At 38.3% G+C, this 20,401-nt stretch overlaps 1 protein-coding gene across 1 annotated transcript in view; it reads left to right on the forward strand.

Moving 5' to 3' along the window:
- Window positions 1-20,401, forward strand: part of LOC140162614 (transformation/transcription domain-associated protein-like) — a 162,624-nt gene that overhangs the window by 69,900 nt on the left and 72,323 nt on the right. The window contains 8 exon segments of the mRNA XM_072185881.1: window positions 10,583-10,764; window positions 12,332-12,533; window positions 12,763-12,863; window positions 14,054-14,324; window positions 15,202-15,273; window positions 15,614-15,752; window positions 17,471-17,564; window positions 18,880-19,049. Of these exon segments, the coding sequence (XP_072041982.1) occupies window positions 10,583-10,764; window positions 12,332-12,533; window positions 12,763-12,863; window positions 14,054-14,324; window positions 15,202-15,273; window positions 15,614-15,752; window positions 17,471-17,564; window positions 18,880-19,049 (1,231 nt within the window).

Raw genomic sequence — 20,401 nt, forward strand, 5'->3', positions numbered from 1 at the left:
TTCAGTGGATTGACAGACTTGTTTATTTTAGACCTTTCAAGTAATAATCTAACTGAAATAGTGCCCGGTGCATTCAGTGAATTGACACTCTTGTATGATTTAGACCTTTCAAGTAATAATCTAACTGAAATAGTGCCAGGTGTGTTCAGTGGATTGACAGACTTGTTTATTTTAGACCTTTCAAGTAATAATCTAACTGAAATAGTGCCCGGTGCATTCAGTGAATTGACACTCTTGTATGATTTAGACCTTTCAAGTAATAATCTAACTGAAATAGTGCCCGGTGCATTCAGTGAATTGACACTCTTGTATGATTTAGACCTTTCAAGTAATAATCTAACTGAAATAGTGCCAGGTGTGTTCAGTGGATTGACAGACTTGTTTATTTTAGACCTTTCAAGTAATCATCTAACTGAAATAGTGCCCGGTGCATTCAGTGAATTGACACTCTTGTATGATTTAGACCTTTCAAGTAATAATCTAACTGAAATAGTGCCAGGTGTGTTCAGTGGATTGACAGACTTGTTTATTTTAGACCTTTCAAGTAATAATCTAACTGAAATAGTGCCCGGTGCATTCAGTGAATTGACACTCTTGTATGATTTAGACCTTTCAAGTAATAATCTAACTGAAATAGTGCCAGGTGTGTTCAGTGGATTGACAGACTTGTTTATTTTAGACCTTTCAAGTAATAATCTAACTGAAATAGTGCCCGGTGCATTCAGTGAATTGACACTCTTGTATGATTTAGACCTTTCAAGTAATAATCTAACTGAAATAGTGCCAGGTGTGTTCAGTGGATTGACAGACTTGTTTATTTTAGACCTTTCAAGTAATAATCTAACTGAAATAGTGCCCGGTGCATTCAGTGAATTGACACTCTTGTATGATTTAGACCTTTCAAGTAATAATCTAACTGAAATAGTGCCAGGTGTGTTCAGTGGATTGACAGACTTGTTTATTTTAGACCTTTCAAGTAATCATCTAACTGAAATAGTGCCCGGTGCATTCAGTGAATTGACACTCTTGTATGATTTAGACCTTTCAAGTAATAATCTAACTGAAATAGTGCCAGGTGTGTTCAGTGGATTGACAGACTTGTTTATTTTAGACCTTTCAAGTAATAATCTAACTGAAATAGTGCCCGGTGCATTCAGTGAATTGACACTCTTGTATGATTTAGACCTTTCAAGTAATAATCTAACTGAAATAGTGCCAGGTGTGTTCAGTGGATTGACAGACTTGTTTATTTTAGACCTTTCAAGTAATAATCTAACTGAAATAGTGCCCGGTGCATTCAGTGAATTGACACTCTTGTATGATTTAGACCTTTCAAGTAATAATCTAACTGAAATAGTGCCAGGTGTGTTCAGTGGATTGACAGACTTGTTTATTTTAGACCTTTCAAGTAATAATCTAACTGAAATAGTGCCCGGTGCATTCAGTGAATTGACACTCTTGTATGATTTAGACCTTTCAAGTAATAATCTAACTGAAATAGTGCCAGGTGTGTTCAGTGGATTGACAGACTTGTTTATTTTAGACCTTTCAAGTAATAATCTAACTGAAATAGTGCCCGGTGCATTCAGTGAATTGACACTCTTGTATGATTTAGACCTTTCAAGTAATAATCTAACTGAAATAGTGCCCGTGCATTCAGTGAATTGACACTCTTGTATGATTTAGACCTTTCAAGTAATAATCTAACTGAAATAGTGCCAGGTGTGTTCAGTGGATTGACAGACTTGTTTATTTTAGACCTTTCAAGTAATAATCTAACTGAAATAGTGCCCGGTGCATTCAGTGAATTGACACTCTTGTATGATTTAGACCTTTCAAGTAATAATCTAACTGAAATAGTGCCCGGTGCATTCAGTGAATTGACAAGCTTGCTTGGGTTGCACCTGTCAAGTAATCATCTGGAAGAGATAATGCCTAGCACCTTCAGCGAGTTATTCACTGAATTACTTGATGATACCCCATACTACATCAGCATCTTGTCATTAAAACTTAAGAGTTACCCTTTCCTGTCATTGTCCTATAACAACCTCTCCATGTTACATTCAGGCACATTTCAAAATCAAACTAGACTCCGACATCTTGAAATCCATCACAACCAGTTGCAGCTTCTTCCACAAGATATTTTTCACAACCTGAGCCACTTGCGCCATTTGGACCTGTCAGCGAATAACTTGACTCACATTCCAACAGTGCTGTTCTTGCATTGTTTGCTTGTGGAAAGACTAGACATTAGTGACAATCCACTTAGCTGGATTGAGCCAAATACATTTGCAGAATTGAATGAAACAGCAAATTTAATTGTAAGTGACCCGTCCATCTGCTGTTTCGCATCAGCTAATTGCACATGTGACAAAGCGCCATCTCCATTCCTCACATGCAAGCGTTTGTTGCCGTATCATGGTCTTCGCATAGCATTATGGTTTATAGGTGCTCTCACTATTCTGGGAAATATCTTGGTCTTTTACGTTAAGTACAAGGATAAAAAGCGAAGTAACAAAGTCCAATTCCTGCTAATCACAAACCTGTCCATATCTGATTTTTTTATGGGTATATATCTAGTCATTTTAATTTCAGCAGACTTGTATTATACATACTATTTTCCATCATTTTCTGAATCGTGGAGATCAAGTGTGTTATGTAGAATGGCTGGCGCATTATCTGTATTTTCCAGTGAGGCATCAGCTTTCTTCATAACCCTGATCACTATTGACAGGTTTCTGGGGGTGAAGTACACATTCAGTACGCAAATAAGTACTAAACTTGCACGTGTTTTGGTTGCTCTGCTGTGGTTTGTAGCATTCGGCATAAGCATAGCAACATTTGCATTATCACAAGGCAATTTGGATGTATATGCAGTGTCAGAAATTTGTGTAGGGTTACCCATTTCAAGACGGCATTCTTATAGGACAATTGAATCATCAGAAACTAAAGAACCATATTTTAGTTCGAAAGAAATTACAATAACAGATTCGTTTGTTGAGCGTGCAGGGAGCAAGTCAGCTATGTACTTTTCAATTGCCATATTCATTGTCCTTAACCTGGCATGCTTTTTTGTCGTAGCTTTTTGTTATGTGGCTATTTTTATCTCCGCCAGGCAAACAGCTAGGAAAGCTGGCCGTTCTGTCAGTTCAAAAGAAGAACGCAGAATGGCTGCGAAAGTCTCTCTCATTGTTTTTACAGATCTCTGTTGCTGGGTGCCGATAGGCATATTGTCGATCCTAGCCCAATCTGGGGCGGTTGAGGTCAACCCAGTTGCCTATGCCTGGCTAGCTACATTCCTCCTACCAATCAATTCCTGCATTAATCCATTCCTGTATACTTTAGCATCGGTTATTTCTAGCAGCAAGATATGTAGCAGGCGAAAAAATCAGGAAGAAAATATTCCACTCGGGGTCATCAGGGGGTCATAGACAGTTCACATGGTCAGTGCCAGTCAAATTAAATATTGATTCAATGATATGGACAGATCTGTGATTATGAATTGAGGCTTATTGGCCTCATCCCAATGGCATAGTTTAATAACCTCAATCAAAAGATCATAGTGCAAAATTTGACCTCATGTTTCAGAGTATGTGTTTTTGTACCCAAATTTTCAAAGGTCATTCAATGAATGTGCAAATGTATTGGGGTTAAAAACTGTGCCTTCATAGATGAGCATGTTGTGGATCCTAGTGAATGATGCATGCAAACAAGTCATGGATTAATAAATAGATGCACAAATTCTTGGAATAAATTGTTTGAAATTGCTTTGAAAAATTTCGAAATTTTTATTGGAAACTGTGTGTAATTGGGCTATTCCAGTTAAAATCCATACACCCCCTATGGAAGACATGGCTTTTATCTCCTACACCAGGGGGTGTAGATTCCAAATGGATTCATCCATGCCAGTAATCTCATTTGAAATTCACACTCCCTGTGTGGTTGATTAAGGTCATGTCTTTTGTAGGGGGGTGTACAGATTTCAAATATATTTGATTAATGTGTTATAATGATCATCCCACAGATTCACCGGTTGAATTTCAATCAATTAAGTCAACTGGCAGCCAAATTGATCATATGATATTAAAAACTCAGGGGCTTGACATTAATTTGATGAATGTGTTACATGCTCATCCCACACAATCACCAATTGACGCCCTTTAATAAATTTTAAGTCAACTGGCAGACATTAATTTGATTAATGTGTTATACGATCATCCCACAGATTCACCCGTTAATTTTTTTTATAAATTTCAGTCAACCCAGTCAACTACCAACCAAATTGATCATACGATATCATAAACTCGGTGGCTTGACATTAATCAAATAAATGTCAAGCCAATTAGTTTCTGATATTATATGATCAACAGTGGCGCGGCAGGAATTTTTTCGGGGGCATTGGGGGGGCAAAGTGAATTTCAGGGGGGCAAAATTGGGAAATTTTGTGCAAAATTGCCGCAAAAAAGTGGAAATTTACGTGATTTTGCCTCAAAAGTGGGGGAGGGGGCAAGAAAAATATTTGGGAGGCAAATGCCCCCCCCCAGTAGCGCCGCCACTGATGATCAATTTGGCTGGCAGATGGTTGATTAAAATTGAAAAAAAAGTTTTAATATGTGCGATGATCATTAATACATTTTGATTGAATAAAGGTCAACCCACACACAGTTTTGATGAAAAATAATAATTGATCTTGGAGTGATGCCAAGTCTAATGTATCTAATTGCACTTATTCCCACAACACTTTTGTTTGACAAAAGATTTTGTTTTACATAAAGAACTTATATTATTATGTGTATATATTGTTCTCTTATATGCTCACTGAGCCACCCTGTACAGTTCCATTTTATTATTAATCAGAAATATTAGAAATAAAACTGTAAAAAAACCAAATGTCTCTCTTTTTGATGTTGTCTGTGTGTGTTGTACTTTCACTCAACTGCTGATGGAAACATAGGATCGATTTAACCCCCTGAGCACTACCTGCTGATCTAACATTGCCTCTGATTGGTCAATTACATGATATTTTCACTTTAATCACCAATCAGAATATTAATGGAGCTTTGCAAATAATTCACCCCAATTATTTTGCGTGGTGAAATTATTCTAACAATGTTGCTGATTGGGCCAATTAATAATGAAAACTTCGGCTGGTAGTTCGCATGGGGTTAACAAAGAGTTACAACAGGGGGTACTTGGTACAAATGTGGGTCAAGCATGAGTCGCATGAGGTCGTCCGAAGGACAAGACATTATCACATCACAAGTCGTATGTGTGTGTCAGTCAGTGTGTCCGTCCATGTATGTTGTATCCGTCAACAATTACGCAAGGCTGTTGGTTAAAATTTGGTCTGATATGAGCAGTTCAAATAATATTGCAAACAAACTTGGGTCATAGCTGCACTATGGGAACCCTCATCTATTGGTGTGTTCAAAGTCCTATACTGAGGTCAAAGGTCATTTAAGGTCAACCTTTAAATAGGGTGAAAATACAATATCTGGTCTCAAATGAATAGTTCACATCCAATTGCAACCATTGTTATGTTTTCATGAATCCAAGTGTGTGAAAATATTGGATCCAAAACATAATAATGACAAAATTGGAAGCTTTACTACGTCTCGTCCAATATTTTTAAACTCATAGCTCGACCAATAAATATGGGCTCAATCTATCCAATTTTATATCAAAACTGAATTATGGGAAATTTCATGTAATGGTTTTGTTCAAGGTCATATACTGAGGTTAAGGTTACACAAAGAGATGTATAAAAGACGTATAAAGTTGTTCTCTAAAACAGAGTTTTCTCAGTAATCAAATATCGCAGCGAGTGAAATGTTGGTGCATTGGATGTAGCTTAACATTTTTGTGTGTATTATATACAAATTATTAGAATAAATTTGAAAATCCTTCGTTTAAAGCATTTTTACCCACCATGTTCACAAGATCAAAAACACGTTCCATGAGGTTTTTTCAAATGTGCGCCCGTATAAATCCACACGAGTGATTGTTTTCTTTTTTTCGTATTGTATTACAAATCGATCAAAGAAATAATGTTGCCATGGGGAAGAACCAAATACAGTACCGAATAAATTTTAAAAGCCCGTTTTGGGGGAAAATTTTGGAGAATTTGCTTGAGAAAAAGCTGGTTTGTGAAATTATCGATATCTTGATTACGAGACGTTAATTTAGACATCTGAATACCTACATTATTTCTCAACATTCTGCCAATTGCTATTCCATTTGATTTTCACTCCAAATTGAAGCTAGTTTTGCAAAAAACAAGGTTTTCCTCCATCAGTTCGTTCAAAATTTCAGCGCCGACATGCGTGTTTATTCTAAGAGCCATAATGCGGACGTGATTGTAATCATGTAATTGCATCCAATTATAGTTATATCATCCGCTTTGAGAACAGTCAATTGTGTAAGCTGATGTATGGCCGAGTGGATCGGCGTTGGACTGGGAATCTAATATGAACTATTTTTGTGGGTTCGAGTCTCCGTGTGGCTGAATTTTCTTTTTTTTCTCTCTTTTCTCATTTTTGTCTCGCCTGAACTTTGTTCAGGATGGGACTTAGTAATCACTATTTCTGTCTGTCCGTCCGTCCGTCCGTGGGGGTGTGTGTGGGGGTGTGTGTGTGTGGATGTATGTGTGTCCGTCCGGAGCTGTATCTGGGGAACCGTAAGACTTACGGCGACGCTACTTGGTGGGAGGAAGGGTATCCAAGTTTGCTCCGTAACCGTATGTTTTCGGTGAAAAATATGCAAATTAACATAGCTAATTTGCATAATTTATGCAAAAATCAGCGCAAATTGATAGCGGAGTTTGTGGACAGACTATCTCAAGATCCGTCGGGCGCATGGTAACGAAACCTGGTGACAGGAATGATACACACCTGCTAATCACCTGATTAGTTTTTTCGCGAAAAGTATGCATATTTAGTTGTTAATTTGCATAATTTATGCGAACGATTCTACAAATATGGTTGGAAATCTGAAGAAATCCGCCTTATGGAGCTGTATCTGGGGATCCGTAAGATCCATAAGCCCTATGATGATGAAACGTGGTAGGGGGTAGGATGGCCAGAGGATCTAAATCCGATTTGATTTTCAGCGCAAAATATGGTAATTAAGTACCTAATTTGCATAATTTATGCATAAAATGCAAAAACCTATTTTCTCGGAGACTGGGGTCGCACGTTCTTCAAACTTGGTGGGTGGGTGCATCTTCACCTCAGACAGAACAAGTTTGTATTGGTTAGTGCGTCAAGGTCACCCGAGGTCATCCAGGGGTCATCTGAGGTCAAATGACTAAAAACTGTCGTATGGGCACGAAACTTGGTGGGTACGGTCAACATAACGTGGTAGGGAATAGTATGACCAGAGGATCTCAACCCGATTTGATTTTCAGCGCAAAATATGGTAATTAAGTACCTCGGTTGCATAATTTATGCGTATTTGATGCGTATCAAGCAAAAACCCTTGTGAACAGCTTATCTGGAGATCCGTATGGGGTACAGTGACGTAACTTGGTGAGGAGTAGTGGGGCCAGAGGTTCTTGACCTGATTAGATTTTGAGCGTAAAATATGGTAATTAAGTACCTAATTTGCATAATATATGCGTAATAAGCAAAATACCTTATGAACAGATTATCTGGAGATCCGTATGGGGTACAGTGACGTTACTTGGTGGGGAGTTATGGCCAGTGGTACTTTCGACCTGATTAGATTTTCAGCGCAACATACTTTATCCAATTTCGTGAGGTCAAAGGTCACATACAAGGTCAAAGGTCAACTGAGGTCACCAAATCTTTTAATAACTAATTTTCAACTGTGCATCACATATCCAACTAACAGCTTGATCGATCATGTAATTAAGGAAATATGACGACTTTAAGATAGTCGCTTTCCATGTAAAGTATAGCAAAGTAGCACTTTCAATGAGTGATAACTCGTAAAGGAAGCATCTTTCTGTTTTGATTTATTTCATGAAATAGTTCTTTGGTATTGCCAAATTTGATTTTTCAGCGCAACATACTTGATCCAATTTCGTGAGGTCAAAGGTCACATACAAGGTCAAAGGTCAACTGAGGTCACCAAATCTTTTAATAATTAACTTTCAACTGTGCATCACATATCCAAATAACAGCTTTGATCGGTCATGTAATTAACGAAATATGACGACTTTAAGATAGTCGCTTTCCATGTAAAGTATAGCAAAGTAGCACTTTCAATGAGTGATAACTCGTAAAGGAAGCATCTTTCTGTTTTGATTTATTACTTTGATGAAATAGTTGTTTGGTTTTGCCAAATTTTTGGAAGGTCATTACGGGGTCATCTGAGGTCAAGTTATTAAAAACTGTCGTATGGGCATGAAACTTGATGGGTACAGTCAACATTTCAAGCCAAATTTTTGGAAGTTCATTTTGGGGTCACCAGGGGTCATCTGAGGTCAAATTATTAAAACTGTCGTCTGGGCATGAAACTTGGTGGGTACAGTCAACATTTAAAGCCAAATTTTTGGAAGGTCATTTTGGGGTCACCAGGGGTCATCTGAGGTCAAATTAGTGAAAACTGTCGTATGGGCATGAAACTTGGTGGGTACAGTCAACATTTAAAGCCAAATTTTTGAAGGTCATTTTGAGGTTACCAGGGTCATCTGAGGTCAAATTAGTAAAAACTGTCGGATGGGCATGAAACTTAGTGGGTACACAGTCAACATTTAAAGCCAAATTTTTGGAAGGTCATTTTGGGGTCACCAGGGGTCATCTGAGGTCAAATAAGTAAAAACTGTCGTATGGGCATGAAACTTGGTGGGTAGTGGGTACAGTCAATATTTAAAACCAAATATTTGGAAGGTAATTTCGGAGTCACCAGGAGTCAACTGAGGTGAAATTAGTGAAAACTGTCGTATGGGCATGAAACTTGGTGGGTACAGTCAACATTTATAGCCAAATTTTTGGAAGGTCATTTCGAGGCCACCAGTGGTCATCTGAGGTCAAATTGGTAAAACTCGTATGGGCATGAAACTTAGCACGAGGGGTACAGTCAACATTTAGAGCCAAAATTTTAGAAGGTCATTTCAGGGCCACCTGGGGACATCTGAGGTCATATTAGTAAAACTGTTGCATGGGCATGAAACTTGGTGGGTACAGTACAGTTACCATCAGCCAGATAATCGTGCCCAGCCAATAACCGCCAAATTCATTTACCTCTCTACCAACAGTTATCGCAAAAGCAGGCGGTCACAAAAGCAGGCGGTCACAAAAGCAGGCGAGACTCGTGGTTCGAGAACCGCCTTGTTACTTCCTTTCTTTCCTCTTTTCTTTCTCCCTTTCTTTTTTCATTCCTTTTTTTTTCATTTCTTTCTTTCTTTCTTTCTTTTTCGTTTTTTCTTTTTGTTCTCTTTCTTTCTTTCTTTTTCACTATTTCTTTATTCTTTCTTGCTCCTTTCTTTTTAGTTTTATTTGATTGATTCGCTGAGTGCAGCGAATCGTGATTGATTGTTTTTCACTTTATATAATTCAGAAATTTGTAGGCCTGCTAAGTCTGTCTTGTTGATTTTCATCCCAAATTCGATTTACAAATAATTGCTTTTTGATATTGTTGTTGTTGCCTACCCTATTACATTGTAATCAGGGGAATAGCAGCATTGATTTCATCAAAGATATCAAGGCTATAAATTCAAAATCAACACATTTTCCAGGGCGTAGCTTGACGAAGTGCCCCCAATCAATTTTAAAATTTATAAAATCCTTATGAAAATTGCCAAAAACGGCTTGTGCCACCCCCCGGCATCTGAGCTCCGGGCACGAGCTAAGCCAAGTTTCATAGCCTTTTCATGTCTTGACCGTGGATCAATATTCTATTGTAAGTAGGCCTACATTTTCTGCATGGCTGTTTCTGTTATGAACTTACGCCCCTCTGAAATCAAGCGCATGAAAAACTCTCGGCTAACCTTAAAGGTCATTTTAGGTCAACTTGTAAAATTGGCTGAAAAAAGCTCAATTCACAAAGCAGCTGCAACTGGAGGTATCCCATGTGATGCAATTGCATCATCATACAAACACAAATATGTGACATGATCAAGGGGAATGAATCACATGTCTGCAATTTTCAATTAAAGTTTTTTACATCATTTTCTGGCAGTTTACGAATGCTACAATTTACGAACCCCATCAAAATCGGACATCTGGTAACGAATTATGAGCAATTTATCAATGGCTGAAAACAATATAAAACAAGAATTTAAGCACTGTTTTTGCCAATATTTCAAAAACAATATTAGCGACATCCGACTCATTCCCCTTGATCATGTCACGTATGGGCTCAGAAAGCTTGACCGGCAAAGGTAGACCCCCATGGCAAGCTAACCCTGTGCATGTGGCACCCGAGGGATCCGTGGTTCAAAAACGTACCCAAAACTTCTAGATTTTAAATGGAGTCACCCATTCAGGTAACCCCATTTGAAATTCACACTCCCTGTGTGGAAGATTAAGGTCATGTCTTCCATATGGGTGTGTGGATTTCAATTGGCATTGTCATGCCTTATAACAATGCTTATGTAACCTTTTCGTCTATTATTCAGGTATTCCATAGTTTGCTCAAGGCCCATGCTGCCGAAGCTAGATCAGTGGTGAGAAGCGCCCTCGACATACTGACGCCAGTTCTGCCACATCGTATGGAGGATGGCAACGCTATGTTAACACACTGGACCAAGAAGATAATAGTAGAGGAAGGCTACACCATTGCCCAGCTTGTGCATATGCTGTATGTATCTTACTAGGCTTTAAAAAAATTGTTATCATTTAGAAATGATTGGTGATCATTAGTATTGCCACCGAGGTTTAAGTGTGTTAGTGTCATAGTTCAGACGGGGAAGTCCTCTTTTGGTCTATGCACTAGCGCTCTAGCCTTTGCACCAGAAAGTCATTAATTAATTATTGCGGATTCGAGTCTCAGCAGGACCCAGTAGCTGAGCCGGATGATCCCACACCGTCAGAACTCGAGCCTCCCCCAGTTGTGGAAGATATAGGTAAAGCCATAATACAGGGGGAGTATGGGTTTCAAAATGATTAACCTTGACCAATTAAATTTGAAAAACATACTCCATATGTGGAAGATATTTCCAAAATCTTCCACAGGGGTAGTGTGGATTTCAACTGGAATAGCCCAATTTGGCCTCAACTGAGAAAACTTTGTTTGGAATTCTGATGATTCACAATATGATGCGCAGGGTCGACATCGCTGTTCTAGCCCCCATTGGATTTTCATGCGAGATACAGCTCCATGCAAGGTCTTAGCCAGCCATGCGTCCACCCGTCTTTAAGACGGGGTAATCTAATTTTAGATGGGTGGATTTTTTAATGGATTTTACAGATGTGATAGCTCTAAAACAGATGCTTTTAAGGTTATATGAACTTAAGACTATTTCAGAGTGACATGTAAAAGCCAAATCAGGACAAAATTGACCCCAGTGATCCTTCCATGGGCAGAGGAGGCTTAAAGGCATTCCTACACTGCACTATGATTGGGAAATTTGATCTATATACCCTAGTTTTAATGGCAAAGTCCCCATTGCCACACACACAAAATGGTAATTTTAAAACTGCAGCCAACGAGCTAATAGTTGAGACTTAGGACTGATATTTGATTTTCTTACAGGAAACATTCATATTGTCCCACTGCATTAATTTTATTCCTAAGTCTTGATGTTATGAATGTTAAATAATAGGATGAAAACACCAGATATTTGCACACAATTCCAATGCAAGGCATGATCAACTGTACCACATGTATACAAAAGCCAGACATACAAGGTCAGAAACCCCATTGGGTTGTGGGAATGTCTTTAAACATCCTCTGTTCCATGGGTATAGACAAGTTGTTTTATATTTGAGGGTCAAATTTTGGTATCTGCTTGGACGGGTGGTTTGTGATTTCTGGCTAAGACTCTGGCTCCATGAAGGATTCTGTGTGATCAATAGATAGAAAATGGATCTACTATAATTGTAAATTACTGTTACATTATGTTCCTGTGTTGTATTCGTAGTACGCGGGCTTTTGATGTCGACATTTTCCCATTATGCACTGCATATTTTGACCTCTCCCCCAGCAGCAACCGCTGGAGGCGCATCGTATTGTGAATCAACCGAATTCCAAACAAAGTTTTCTCAGTTGAGGCCAAATTGTGCTATTCCAGTTGAAATCCACACTATCCCTGTGGAAGATTTTGGAAATATCTGCCACAGAGGGAGTATGTTTTTGTAATTGATTTCCAATATTAAATAGATTAGCCCAATAAACTTATATGACTCAATATATTTTCATTGTACAGTCAACTCTTAGTGAGACACTACAAAGTGTACTACCCTGTCAGACATCACCTCATTCAGACAATGGTATATTCCATCCAACGTCTTGGCAACACACCAAACGCTACCCTGGAGCACAGAAAACTGGTAGTGGATTTGGTTGAGGTCATTATCAAGTGGGAGGTGCAGCGTATCAGAGAAGATGGGGAGGAAAAGCCATCAGAGGTAAGCCAACAAGAAATCATTTTTAGCCCGTAGATTAGAGTCCGAAGTTTTCCGTTTTACGGAAAATGGGAAAAAATCACGGAACACGCAAGATGGCAGTCGAGTCCCTGTTCTCCTTCTCTAATTATGTGATCTCATCACACATGACACAAGCATGACTATTTTGTTAAGGTTAAGTTTCTCATACTTTAGGTGTCATTTGTTTGTTTGTTTTCATTAAACTCTGCAGACTATATCTAGCGATGATATTACTGTTGGTGTTAAAAGACCGAGTACCTCAGATGATCTCCCCGATCCCAAAAGAGCCAGACACACATCTGGTCCAACTACCGTAAGTAATATATTATTATATGAAATATTATACTTTTCGGCAAATTCCCTCTGCGGTGTCCGTCAGCTTGACCAGCGAATGAGGTGCTGATGATGTGATTCAATTAGCCAATCAGAACTCCACTTTCGTATACACCATGAACTGCGCTAAATTGGCAGACGGCTGTAGAACCGTGCTGAAAACTATAGTTATTTTAATACTTTTTGCAGACGTAGAATGTGTATTGGGTATTTTAAACCACAGGGTGGGGTTCTGAGCGGTTATTTGAATAATGTCTAAATCAGAAATGTAACTTTTCTAGATATTTGACAAAATAATTTTTATTTTTTGAAAAAACCTAGCATATACCTCGGACAAATTCCCATAAATGTTTGATCCAAGTGGTCAGCCGTCTGGTCAAGGGCCAGATTGATTTTCATGACATATGTTACCCGGTCACTTCTCTTTGTCTTGAATGGGCTATTCCAGGTGAAATCCATACTCCCCCTATGGTAGACAAAACCTTATCTTCCACACGGGGGTGTAGAAATGGAGTCACCCATTCAGGTAATTGAAATTCACACTCCCTGTGTGGAAGATTAAGGTCATGTCTTCCATAGGGGGTGTATGGATATCAACTGGAATAGCCCATTTGTGACCCATTCTGGCAACATGTTTATGAAGTCACTGTGGCAAGTTTCGAGAAAGAGACAATTTTAAGCTTCGGAAGTAAAGAGAAAATGTAAGGCAAATCGTCACTACATTCATCATCACTTCATGACTAAAACTTCCTTTTTCTTGAGCAAGACTACCAGATACCCATTGCAGCCGCCTGCACAGGTACACCGTCACCAAGGTACATGGCTGGTGCAATATGCAGTACCAGGGGAGTACCAGTGCAGTACCACTGCTGGTGGGTCCTGTGCAGTAGCAGCCTGTGCAGTAGCAGCATTGATACTGTAGTAGCAGCATTGATACCATGTAGGTAATCAGTGTGTACTAGGCGGTACCTTGGTGATGGTGTATCAGTGCAGACGGCCGCAATAGGACTTGCAGTAAAGGTGTAATTAAAAGGCTTATTTCAGTCACTTGTAAATCTCACTTTCTTAAAAGAGGTTTGTTTCGCCGGAAGGAGTCACATATTTATTTGTGATAGTAATAGTCAGCTTTAATAGTCAGCTTTTCTTAATGTCTAACCTTTGACCCCTCATCAACAGCAACCTGGTACAACGCAACAGCAGTCCAGCACTCGTAGCGAAATCAGCAAGCCAATAGACAAGGTCTACTCGGACGCCGTGGTCAACTTCCTCTTGCGGGTTGCGTGCCAGGTCAATGAATCCGGAACAACGACACAGGTGGTATCGCCAGGGGAGCAGTTGTCAAGGAGATGTGTGCAATTGCTTAAGATGGCGCTTCGTGCGGACGTGTGGCCTACCAGCGACTTGCGGTTGAATTTCATGGACAAGCTGTTCCTAACTGTGGTAAGATATTAGACCGGATATTGGACATATACAGGTTTGGCTCTCTGTATGTACATGGAACTGATGGCATTACATCTTCTCCATAAGAGGGAGTACTTTCATGTTTACGTACCATGGGAGAGAGCGGAATTTAATTTAGAGATGCAACCAATCAAATTCAGACTCTATTTCCAAGTCTTTATTGGAAACCCTGTAATATCACAAATCATGCAGACCACATAATATTAACCCTAACACTGTCCATTTTTTTTGCTAATGGAAGTTACAGAAGAAACAAAAAGGAGAGAAGATGAACAAAGAAATTGTGGGATAGGCAAGGGGCGGTCTACATGTCTCATTCTTAGGTACTTTGTCCTAAAGAAGTCAGAGCTATGCCTGATGAAAGCTTGACAGTTCAAAAACTTGTCCGACGGCGAACCCGCTAAAAACCCACTAATTGTTATGAACAAAGAAGTCACTTGGTACCCCGGGATTCTTTAGACCCCATGCATGCAAAGCACACAATCACCGACCGGTAGCCAAGGGGTTTTGCTGGCCTGGCCAGTGATTCTGTGTGTATATAGGACTTAAGGTGATTGTGTCATGGCATCATGTGGGATGCATGCACAGTGGTCATCCTTGTTGTATTTTGTGGTATTTACTGGTGTTAAGTTTTATTAAGGATTCTGAGCCACCTTTTTCTTCAAGCTTTACAGGCCAACATTTTATACAAATCATGGTTCCCACAGAATCTGGAAAAGTTTCTAAAATCGTGGAAAAAAAAAAAAAAAAAAAAGCTGACTGATCAGCTAAAGATGATTTTTGAAGGGCGCATTATACGGCAAGGACTATTATGTTGCGAGTAAAGATGTAAACATTTGTTTTCCTAATCTTGCAGGACCAGGCATCAGCAAATTTTGGCAATATATGCGCCGGGCTTGATGTGCTCAACTTTCTGCTAGGTGTTATGGTAAGTGTAGTTTCTACATAAAAAATCTTCCCATTCAAATGCTATTGCAACCAAACTTTGGTCACAGACGAGGTCATGTCTGCATTATGGGGCCTTTGTAGAATTTTTGTGTTAAAGATTGCATACTTAGAATAAAGGTCATTTGAAGTCAACTTGTAAAATAGGCTGGAAATGAAAACACATGGCCTTACAAATGTACATGAACAGCTCAAATCCAATTACTAACAACCTTAGGTCAGCCCTTGTAATATAAATTTGTTAAATTATCTTTAAAGGTTTGAAAACTATTTTAATATAACTTGTTTTATTAATTTTCTCTGTTTTTCTCTCCTCTTTTCAGAACAAGCAGACTATCTTGTCCAGTTTTAAGCCTCTGCAGCGTGGTATCGCTGCATGCATGACCTGCCCTAACTCAAAGGTCATACGCTCTGTACATGCATTACTGGTCAAGCTTATGAGTATCTTCCCGACTGAAGCAAGTAAGTATAGTGCCGTATTTAAATGCCTCCTTCTATTAAACACCACCATATATTTTTCAAAGAAAATGTGACTGAAATACAGAAATTTCGAAGCCATAGCATGTATGTAGGCACCATAAGTAAGCTTATATATAACTGGCATGTCATGGTCGCGAAATTGTATGGACAAATTCTTACTTGCATTTCCATCCAATTCATCACCACATTATAGTAGAGTGTTCATTAATTTAACAAAAAATATCATATTCTTGCATAAAAATGCACTTACAGATTTCATTTCATAGTATTTTCCGATAATACGTGGTCCCTGTTTAGGCCCACCATGTTGTATTTCAAACCGGAAGTCATATGTCGCAAGTTCCAGAAGTCATATTTTGCGATTTTTTTTCATTGAAAATTCACTTGTCAATTTTTTTTTAATTTGCGATTCTAAGCTTCCATACGTTGAACTTTACAGACATGAGATTTCTCCTCGGATACAGCCCTCGAATTAACCCACGGCACCCATGGCATAATGCCGTGGGTGCCCATCCCCACTGCCGTAATGTCCTCAAAATATGTCCTTTACCGACGACAGTCACTTGCCGTGTCCTCTAATGAAGTTTCTGTCGGTGCCCCAGCCCTGCCCGTTCATTATAAAATCATCTATCGGAGTGTTTTTGTGTGTTTTCTTCGCTTTTGATAAATTGCCTTGTGCCCTTCTCAAATTTTCAACATTTGCCATGATGCCCTCTTGAAATATTACAAACTGCCATGCTGCCTTGCCTTTTCAGTGAAAATCCAAGGCAATTTATCAACTTGCCCTAAAAAGTTGCTGTGCCCCTTCAGATCCTTAATCTCGGATAGGAGGAATTCCTCCTATTTCAAATTTTCACCTCTCTACAAAAGTATAGGAGATCATTTATTTTCCCTCCTTTTTTGACCTTTTCCTCCTTTTTGGTAAAACTCCTGTCTCATGCCTGACTATAATACAAAAAAGGAATATTTGCACGATTTTATTTTTGCGGTAGCTGTGTTGAACACGAAAATAAATGTAGCGCGAAAATTTCCACTTTTACAATAGACTAAAGACCAGTATATACGCTGGGAAGTTACGTAATTAATCGGATTAATTACCATAGCAATAGGTGAAAACAATTTTGAACATACCGCGCTGCACTACAAGCAGGTTACACTCATCACCTGTGAATGTCTGCAATCATAGTTTGAATACAATACTGGTCTTTTCAAAGATACTAATCTTACAGGTGCAAGTAATCAGCATGATATGGTTCAATGAAGAGGTACCGCGTGAACGTATCAGTGCAGCGCAGTAGTTCTATATTCAAAAATTGTTTTCACCTATTGCTATGGTAGTTAATCCGATTATTACGTAACTTCGTCAGCGTATAGTCTGGTGATTTACCGCATATATGTGACCAGATCTGATCCAATCAGGCTGAAGTTGGCAATTATGAAACTGAGATATAGGCAAAAATAATGAGAAAAACAATAAAAATCATAAGAAAATGGATGTATAAAATGTTCATAACTTTGCAACCAAGTATTCAAGAGACCTGTGGATTCAACCTTTGTAAGTACAGGCACTGCACAAGTTTTAGTAATGGTAGTATATAAGTTTCAAATTTTCAAAATGTCCAACTTTGGCCTGAGTGGATCCTGTTGGGTCATATATGCAGAATGCAAATAAATTTGTTTGTTTGTTTGTTTGTATGTAGGTACTTCCAATGTGGCATCCAAATACGAGGAGTTGGAATGTCTATATGCCAGTGTAGGGAAAGTCATCTACGAGGGCTTGACAGCGTACGAAAAGTAAGTGTATACTTGAGGTAAAAGTAAAAAAAAATTAGAGTAACGTTAATCTGCCTACTGAAATTTGCAAATAACTGGTATAGGTTGCCAGTCTGTAGAAACTGACTATCAGAGGAAAGTCATTGAAAAAGTGAGTAAATATACAACTACTGGGCTATTCCATTTAAAATCCACACTACCCATGTGGAAGATTTTGGAAACACCTTCCACAGGGGGAGCAAGTTTTTCAAATGTAATTGGTCAAAGTTAATCATTTTGAAACCCATACTCCCCCTATATTATGGTTTTACCTATATCTTCCACAACTGGAGTGAGTATTTCAAACGGAAGCTACCCACTTATCTATTCTATTCGAAACTCATTCTCCCTCCATGGAAGGCTTTAGCTAAATCTTCCACAGGGGTAGTGTGGATTTTAAATGAAAGAGACTAATGAACTACATGTTTCAGAACAATCCAAGTAAACTTATTCAAAGTACTGAAAGATGCTTAAATAAAGATTGGTACACGCAGCAGAGGTTCCCCGTCTTTCGTTTCGGAGCGTAATCTCCCACAAAGGGGGCGTAGATTTCAAATGGAATGGCCAATTTTCAGGTAACTCCATTTGAAATTCACCCTCCCTGTGTGGCAGATAAAGGTCATGTCATGTTATAGGGGGCACGTGGATTTCAACTGGAATAACACATTTCTTGTGGCTCCTTGACTATTATTGTTATCATTCATACAAAATCTGATGAAGTTCTTATAAACATCTCAAAATAAGTAATTCCCCCCTTAAATAATGGTCATTATTCAAAAACGGGGTATTGTATTATAAATCTGTCAAATGTGTTGGAAGCCAAATTTATTTCTGTGCATTTTGACACCTCATTTGTAGCAATTGTCTAAATATTGACGTCGCAGCGTACATTTAAATCAATGTAACCCAAGATTTGAACGTTGCAGAAAAAAATATATTGATTTGTATTCAGTATAATGGAAGGAAATCTGTGTAATGATATCTGAGTGTTTTTGTATTGTTGTAAGTGCAATTTTCAATTCTGGACCTTACTACATTAAATTGACTGGCGTTTTATTGTTTTTTGGGCTATCGTATCAAATGAGATGTCAAAATGTGCAGAATAAATTCTGCTTCCAACACATCTTACAGATATGCTATACAATAGCCCGTTTTTGAATAATGACCATTATTCAAAGGGGGGTAATTACTTTTTTGAGATGTTTATATAATTTTGGATTGCTGCTTGCACTTGCAGGGTGGAAACACTTTCAAAACTTTTTTATCTAACATTTGTTAAACTTTGCTATTTTGATAGAGCTACTAATGGAACACCAACCTCCAGCTTATTCGGCACACTGATGATCTTAAAAGCAGCATGCACCAATAATATCGCCTACATAGACCGACTAATATCGGTGTTTATGAGGGCGCTGCAGAAAATGGCTAGGGAGCATCTGTCGCCATCTTCGTCCGAGTCAAGCACATGTAAGTAGTGTGCTGTTTGCAGCTATATGATATGTGATTATATCTTGTAGATATTGGAGCTTGTAGCAGGCCTGTGAGATCTCTGATTTTTAGCGGAAATCCAATTTTTTTTCATTTTTCTGACAGATTTCAATTTCTGCTTTTTTTTTTTAACAATTCATAACATCAAAAATCAATATAGTTTCCGTGCACTGCTGATAGCATTACGTGTCCCTGGTGGCTTCAGTCTTCACTGACGATGGGTACGCATGATGGGTCCAATTAGGGGTACTTTTCAAGAAATATCCACGGAATTTTCAAGGACAAAGTTGTTCGCGATTGTCCAAATTAGGGGTGTTTTGGAGCAAAATTGCATCCTCAAAATGATAAAAATAGGGGGCGTATTTGGGGGGAAATTTTCCTTGATTTCGTGCAAAATAGGGGGTAAAATTGTGCAAATGTCCTTGATTCCCTGTGAAATAGGGGGTCATTTTCAAATCCTGGAATGGTCCTACGTCCTACCTTTAAATACAAACTGAACCCACCGGGTACGTGTCTCAGAAATGAGATTAATGATGGGTTAAACTAAACTGAGCTGTAAATGGGAGCATCAGTTAATTATTTTAACTTTCAAATGTCTCACACACATTGCTCCTGAGTATCTTTCTTCAAATTTTATTTTCACTCATTCTACCCATTCTAAATGCACTAGGGGCCAATCACAAAACAGTTTGGTTGTTCCAATATGGAAAACTTCTTCTGGAAAGAAAACTTTCCTTTATAGATCGTCAGTTGCATGGAACAAACTTCCTTCCAAACTTCGTATCAATTTTAAATCTATGAGCTTGCATGAATTTAAAAATGCAATTGGTCTATAAGTTTTTGTATAATTATATTTGAACTCATCATTATTGCATTCTGTTTTGTATCATGTTTGGTTCCTACATTTTGTATATCTACTACTGTTTTCATATTATCATGTATACATATATATATCAGGTCTTCCAGGGAGACCAGTACATTTGTATTGATGGAATTTCCTGAATAAATAACGAATAAATAAAATAAAAGGTCATGAAACGCAGGTCATAACATCATCGCGATATTTTTTGATTTTATGTTAGATAAAATGAATATAACACTAGCTTGATCCAAAAGCCCTAATATAAAATTTCTGTTCAATCTTATCACAAAAATTATAAATTATATCAATAAATCACTGTCAAGAAGATTTTCCATCTATTTTAAGTGAAAATAATGAGAGAAAATTGAATCAAACCAATGGCAAGAAACAGAGTTGACGTACGATGATATCGTATGATCAATTTGGCTGGCTGATGGTTGATTGAAATTTCAAAACCTCAAATGTTGAA

This window comes from Amphiura filiformis, chromosome 10 (assembly GCF_039555335.1).
Source record: "Amphiura filiformis chromosome 10, Afil_fr2py, whole genome shotgun sequence".
Taxonomy (NCBI): domain Eukaryota; kingdom Metazoa; phylum Echinodermata; class Ophiuroidea; order Amphilepidida; family Amphiuridae; genus Amphiura; species Amphiura filiformis.